Genomic DNA, 7,500 nt, shown 5'->3' on the forward strand with positions numbered 1-7,500 from the left:
AGACGGAGCAACGAGAAAAGCAAGAACTATCAGAAAGTTCGACTGCCGACAAAGAATCAGACTGCGAATTGCAAGCCTATATGGACGAGCCTCTCACTGATGAAGAATGGCTCAAAACTTATAGACAACAACAAGAAGAAAAAAACAAGCAAGAATAAGTTCTCAAGAGGCGGCTAGCAGACGAAACCAGCGGACTTCAGCCCTCGGATCGCTATCAGAAGGAATCTTATGTATGCCGATTCCTTTCTGTTTATTGTTAGAGTTGCTGCATCCATAAACCATGCACTTTTCAACCATTTTCTCTGTGTTCTCCGCTAATCTTCACACATCCCAACAACTCAAGCTTGCACGATGTCCTTTTCTTACGTCACGCTCGATACTTTGGTCGAGTGGGGGACTAATGCGAACGATAGGTGAAAAAATAGCCTAGACAACCTCCACTTTCGGCGCGTGTAAAAAAAGCCCGGATTCAATATTTTGGAAATCTTTTTCGAAAATAAGTTCTTGAAAGATGTCAAAATCTACCAAAAAAAAAAATAAGTTGAAGGGTTAGGGGCACTTTAAGGCCACTGATGAACCCTTTACCGAATGCGTTTACTGCGGTACATCAATTACCTGTAGCTCTTTTCGGACCTTCTTGTCTTCTTGTAAAGGAATATTCTGCACGTAAGATCGAAGGATCACCAACAAAATAAACAGAGCTGGAGGAAAGTTGAGTTGTAGCCCTTCCTTCATAAGAGATAACAGGGAAGAACGCACAACGATCAACTGGCTCTCGGGGGCGCGCTGAAGATATTCAAACAAAAACTGCAGAATATTGACCTCAAGGCCAGATTGGGTTGGTGTGGTCTTGTCTTTACTGGTGACGACTTGCCGAACGATCTGTTTGACGTTGTCGATCATGTCTTCCACCGAAAGGGCCTGAAAAGACGCGATTTTTTAAGAATCCTTAATTTGAAAACTGTCACCTTCCTTGCTCCAAAGCCTGATAAAACTGATTTGAAGAAGAATGTCGCAGGTTGAAGAAATGAGTGGACAATCGCAAAATTAACACTTCGCACTGAGGTCTACAGTGTCACTACATTAAAAAAAAAATCAACTTTCATTTATCTGCTGATTTCAAAAGTAAGTTTGCGAAACACCACCTGGCCGAAACTTAAACTTACACTAGGAGAAGATGAGCGATTATTTTAACTGCAATTTGTCGAAATTCTCAGAGCGTTAAATCGAGTACAAAGAGATTTTAAACACACCATTATATACTCTACTGAAGAATAGCAGATGTACGCGCCCAATTGCGTGGCAGCAAGGGAGTTGAAACATTCATTGGCCATTCCACCTTGCTGTTTAGCAAACGACAGAAAAGAAATGCATTGAAATACAAAAAGCACTTGGAGAGTTTAGATTCATATCGTTCTGAGGCGTTTTCGCCAAAGTCGCATTTCCTTAGCTATGTAATAATAAGATCACTCGTAATCACAAGACAAGACAACTTTAGTTAAAGCATGCTCTACCTTGATGGCGTATACTATGTCTACAAGGACGATCTGTTCTTCAGAAGCCACCGGAACTCCTCTGGTCGTCTTGGACACAGGCCCCTCTCGTCTTCGTCGTTGATACCAAACGTCTGCGAGTGATGCAAGGAATATGATGGTATGATTCATAGTGACTGGGGTAAGAAGTTGCAGAATCTGTTGACGCACCCCCTGCCAATGAACATACAAGAGAATAAAGAAATAATCGCTGAGATTATTTTCTATGAGTTAACAATTATGCCATGAGCGTGCGCTGGATATGAGATGGTAAATAGACAACAAGGCGCGAAACACCGAGTTGGCTATAACCAGTCTCATATCCAGCAAGCGCTCATGGAATAATTGTTTTATTAAATTTTAATTGAGTTCTGAAATTAAAGCCAATCACTTTCAGGTCATAAGGTATATGAGCTGATAACCGAGATTGAGTGAACCAATCAGAAAGCTAGAAACAATATCTGAGGTCGAAAACTTAATAATTGTTAGTCGAAGGCAAAGCGAGTCGAAGGTACGAAGAAAGACTCCCAAGAGGTTAATTGTACAATATTCACCACAAACCTGAGAAGAAGTACAGTATGATTATCACTTGATTACTCATTTGGTTTTCGTCATTCTTGTTTGAAAATATCACGAAATCGCGCGCCGCCACTAACAGGTGAGTGACTTGGTGAGCGTACACTTTAACATCGGGGAATAATGACGATAATGCTTTGTTTTCCGCTTTGCCCATGATTTCAATTTGCATTGAAATTGAAAGTAACGATTGTGCAGACGAAAATAACCATTGAAAACAATGGAACACGACCAGAAAATTAACGGAAAACTGAAGGCGTCAAAAACGAGACCCAGACAAACAGAGCCATAGAAAACAGAATAAACTTAGTTTACCTTTGGAGAACCCAGTAAGTTCAAAGGCCATTCGGAAGGTAGCCGCTGACCAGTGGAATCACCTCTTTGGGGGCTCCAAGCGCTCCATACTGTAAACAGAGATGATAATATCTTGGGCAAAATACTAAGCAAACCTTCTCTCGCTTCCAAGATGTTCTTTGGTACTTCCACGCTTGGCACTTCACTGGCCGGTGCGGACTGCACGGAAAATGCATGAAGCAGATTGGTGAAGATTTGTACAGAGCTGGTACTCGACTGGGAGCTTTCGGTATTCACTGAAGGAGAAGAGCTGGACCGAGTAACCCGAGGTTTCAGCGAGAGAACTGGAGTCCTCGGAGCTGAGTTGTCACGGAGACAATAATGACAAATTGATTGAAGTCCCTCCAGAATAGTGATCATATAATCTGGAGGTACGCTGGAAATGTCTGCTTCAGGTTTTCTGTAAACCGGAAATTTCAACGAGGACAATACAGAATGAGTGAGAGCAAGAATCCATTATCCAAGAGTAAGAATCTGGTATCAGGTACGTCCCAATCAGCGTCAGAAAAGTGTCTATTTTGAAATCAAGTTTTGCGGGAAAATAGACCAAATGTTGTACCCAAATCAAATCTTGCGGGCGGAGGGGGGTTAGGATTCTTTGTGTATTGCATTTGTATTATAATGTAGCCTTCACATTTAAATGACATAGAAACACCTGGAACAAAGCTCTGCATTCCCAAAGGGTTTGAACTGGGTGAACATTGAGTAAGCCGATTTGGTCATCTGTTTATTTTCCCGCAAAACTTTGGTTCAAAAATCGACACTTTTACTTTTTTTTTTGACTCTGATGGGGACTGGGCCAATTTGGGTAAATCTTACTCTCGGGGTGATGGACTCTTGGTGAGACCTCAGCAATTGCGAGTTCAAGTGATCTCTCGAAAGAGACGAATGAACTGATTTTAGAATACACGACAGTTCATTTATTTGAACTGCGGAATGAAAATCAAAGTTAAAAAGACCATCGCGCAGTTAGATAAGCAACTATACCAGATGCAAGGAAGCCTGAACAAATTGTAAGGCATAGAGTTCCCGGTGTTGTCGTCCTTCCCCTGTGGTACATGTTTAGGAAATCGTGTTAACGCGAGTGCATTTCGTGATTCATTGGCACGAGTGATGTTTTGAAAGTTCTCAAAATTGCACGATCCGTAGGCGAGTATTTTCAAAACATCGCAAGTGACCATATATCACGAAACGCACAAGAAAGTTCATACGATTTTATAATTATTATATACTCGACAAAATCCCTCCATCGCTTTGTTTCCATAGCAACTTCCGTATTGCATTCTATAACCTCTTTTTGCACTCTAGAGCGGTTTTTAATTGAGTATTGAAAGTAATAAGCGAATTGCTTTGGTTTTGCATTACTTGGTTTAAAGTTCTCGCGCCACTTTTTCAACCAATCAGAAGTGAAACCAAAACCAATCGTGGCTTTCGCGTGCACATTTCCGCGCGCTTTGTGTCGGCTACGTGTAATTACTTAGAGTTTTGATTGGTTTTCCTGGATTGTATCCGTTCTTTTTGATTGGCCAAAGTAATGACTTTGGTTTTGGTTTTACGACACTCGATTGAAACTTGCTCTATAACCTATTAATGCGTTCGCCATTGACCAATCAGAAACGCGATATTTTGTCAAGTATATATTAAATCAAGATATGTAGGGTTAATGCTCGGAGACTCAGAAGATCCTGACCACAAGAAGCTACTCTGCAATTCGAGGTTAAATCAAGACATAACATGATACATTTGATAAGGTCCTCAGATATTACGGCTCGCCATTGTCAGTACTGTAAAGATTTCTTACTAATTTGTTCCTACGAATTTAATGAGGTTTAACTGATTGGAAGGATACATCCCAGAATTTTAGAGAGCAGTACTTGCTCTTGGAAATAGTAGGGACCTTTAGATCGCAGGACAAAGACAATTACGAGTACGAGTTGTTCGTACTGAGCATCCGCATAAGGTTTGAAGGCCGACATTTTTCCAAGTGCGCGCGCTCAGAACGGAAAACTCGTCCTCGTAGTCGTCTTCCTGCTCCCATGGATCTAAAGGTCCCTAATAGCGAAGGACGACAAGTACACTGAACAAGTCTAAAAATGATCAATCAAGGTTTGATGCTATTCTGGTTGAAAGACCCAAACATTCCAAATCTCCAGCCAGGTCTCCTCATCGCCGAAAAATGACTTTTCCTTCTTACAGTGTATTTACAGTTGAACGAATGAATAGATGTATTTAGTATAAACTAACAGTGGAGACCATTAAAGACGCGCCCTGATTGGCTATTCAAACGCCGAATATTTTAGTAAATAAATCCCATCTGGCGGCTAGTATGTCAGATGATAATGTCCGCGGCTGAGAGAAAGATGGATATTTGGACGAGAAACGAAGCTTCGAAGGCAAATATGAAATTTTGAGGACAATCTCTCAGCCAAGGACATTATCAGCCAATACACCAGCAAGCCAGAGAGGTGTTTACTCATTTTATAACCCTCCCATTAATTCTCATATCGCGCAAAAAAAAAACCCTTTGTAAACAGCCAGTGTTGAATGTGATGGCGATGCTTCATATTTTTTTGATGCGCAGTTCAAAATTTGACTAGAAAGAAAGCGTGTCGGTCTCAGTGTCACTGCGAGTCGAAAACTCGAAAACACGGCGCTTTTTACGTGGTTATTTCATTAAGGACATACCGAGCCGGAATTGTTCCTACCTTTTCCAAGTATCATCAATGGTGTCTTTTCTCGCGTTATTTAAATCCATATCCTGGCAGTACACTGTGGTCATTCGCTCCAGAAGCCGACAGAGCTGTTCTGCAACTGGTACGATCCAAGCACGCAGTTCCATACCCATGTGTGACAAGCACGTGATCACAAACTGCAGCCATTCATTATGCATGTCATATTCATCGTGTCTGAGCCCATGGAGAATCGCTGACAGGAGCATACCCTGTTCGGCTAAAGATTTCGCAGAGATGTATCGATGAGAAGACTGCGTCACTTTGGCTTCGTATGGGGCTTTCGTCGGGCTCTCGGATTTGCTCGAAGGCGGTGTCCCATGTCCCACGGGATTATCCTGAGAGATAGCCACAGCGGTTTGAATGGTAGACTCCAGAATGAGGACCGCCTGAACGAGCTTAAGAAGTTTGATTTGAAACGCTCGCGCTTGGGATTGGCTGTTGTCCGAGTTGATATGAACTTGGTAAGACGTTAACGTAGGAGAGGGGGACTTTGCAGAGCTAGATCCTCTTACTCCAGTTCGCTCGTACAGAGTGGACAAAAGACAATGAAGCAAGGCCTTTTGGACCTTGCAACGTGTGAACATATCGCTAATGTAGGTTCCAAATCCAGCGCCACTCTCTTTGACTACGTCAATCAACTGCCACATGAGAGCTAGCAGGAGCTCTGTACTTGCCATTTGTACCTGTACATTACCATCGATATCCTCAGGCTGAACATGGAGATGGCTGGAGTACTCACTTCTAATGAAGTACAGAGACACGGAAACCAACACCTCCAGATACTTGCTAGTACTGGGTTTGAGGTAGATCAACGGACCACCGAAAAGTCGCGCGCTATGTGCGGGGCCTGAAAGACGATGAAATAGCAGAGTTAAAACGCTTGGATACGTAAACTGTTAAATGCCAGAGGTTACTTTAGTATGGTAAAGACCACAGACCTCTCGGTTCGTTTTGTACACGACCACACATAAGAAAAGCGGTGAGGTAGAGCCTCGCTGTCATTCGTGGGCTAAGACACTAAGCATACAGCTGTAAAATAGTTGCACTAAAAAGGGGGAACACATCACCCCATCCGTTGTTGTGCCATTTGCTCGGCGACAAAGGTGGCCACTACTGATAAAGATTAGAAGAAAATTAGAATTTGCCGGACAAAAAGGTGGCTCAACCTTTGACTGATTGCCTAAGTACTTTCTTATTAAACAGTTCGCCTTTGCAACGGCAAGGTCGTTGCACCAACTCGTTGTTGGGTAATACTTAACATGCCTCCATCTGACTTCTCTCAATATGAATTTTGTTTTTCATGATACACCTTGTAATAACAAGGTAAAGTCTCTGCTTACGAGCCAGAAGGCTCATCAGGCCGGCGCTTATCTCCGGTTTCTGTAGCATGAAGCGACTAGGAGTATTTATACTCCCCCCTGGATGGGATGCTAGTCCATCGCAGGGTTACCCCCAGCATTACGCAGGTACCCATTTATACACCTGGGTGGAGAGAGGCACCGTGAGAGTAAAGTGTCTTGCCCAAGAACACAACACAATGTCCCCGGCCAGGCCCCGAACCCAGACCACTCGATCCGGTGTCGAGCACACTAACCATGAGGCCACCGCGCCTTGTAATAACAAGATCCATGAAAACACCTGTAACATATGCCAGCGATAAACACTATCGAAGCAAAATAACTGGTTAACTATTTTTAGGGGAGAGAATATTGAAACATCTGACTTTAGTTTAAGTTGAACAAAAAGCTACTTTCAGTACCCCTAAACTATGTATTTACCTGTGGGTGAAACAGGTCTCTCATATAACGCGCCATAAAATCCCTTTCCCAGTAGGGACCGTCGGTGCCTGATAAGTAGCTCTTTAATCTTCTCCTGATGCGGAGTGTTGGACGAACTGATGCTGGTGGCAGAAGAAGCACACACGAACTGATGTGGAGCCCCCGACAGAATGCTCTGGAGAGTACTGAAAGCGTATAATGTCAGCTGAGAGTCGTAATGCAAGATGTAGAGCAGCTTATGTTGGTCCAGGGGGTGGACAAGAGCCTTCAGTGAGGGTGGGGAATGGGGGGCTTTGTTTGGTAAGCTGTCTTGTTCCCCTCCTGCAAAACCAAAAAGCAAGATAATAAAGGCCTAGGACCTGTTTTTATCACTGAATTGCCTTATCGCCATGGCTCGCTGACATTGAACAATTACGCTTTAGCTTTGGCAGCAAATTGACAGAAAAGCATTCTGGGCTGCGGTAAATTTTATGTCTCATTTAACTGTAAACACTGTGTCGCACGAAATAAACGATGGAGCAAATTGTC

General features: G+C 42.9%; 1 protein-coding gene across 1 annotated transcript in view; it reads right to left on the reverse strand.

Moving 5' to 3' along the window:
• The window catches only part of LOC137996951 (protein dopey-1-like), a 40,964-nt gene that overhangs the window by 9,237 nt on the left and 24,227 nt on the right, over window positions 1-7,500 (reverse strand). The window contains exons 11-15 of the mRNA XM_068842603.1: window positions 6,973-7,293; window positions 5,168-6,041; window positions 2,424-2,862; window positions 1,515-1,706; window positions 616-921 (exon numbers count right to left, since the gene is read on the reverse strand). Of these exons, the coding sequence (XP_068698704.1) occupies window positions 616-921; window positions 1,515-1,706; window positions 2,424-2,862; window positions 5,168-6,041; window positions 6,973-7,293 (2,132 nt within the window). The remainder of the gene's footprint in view (window positions 1-615; window positions 922-1,514; window positions 1,707-2,423; window positions 2,863-5,167; window positions 6,042-6,972; window positions 7,294-7,500) is intronic.

The sequence above is a fragment of the Montipora foliosa genome, chromosome 3, assembly GCF_036669935.1.
Source record: "Montipora foliosa isolate CH-2021 chromosome 3, ASM3666993v2, whole genome shotgun sequence".
NCBI lineage: Eukaryota > Metazoa > Cnidaria > Anthozoa > Scleractinia > Acroporidae > Montipora > Montipora foliosa.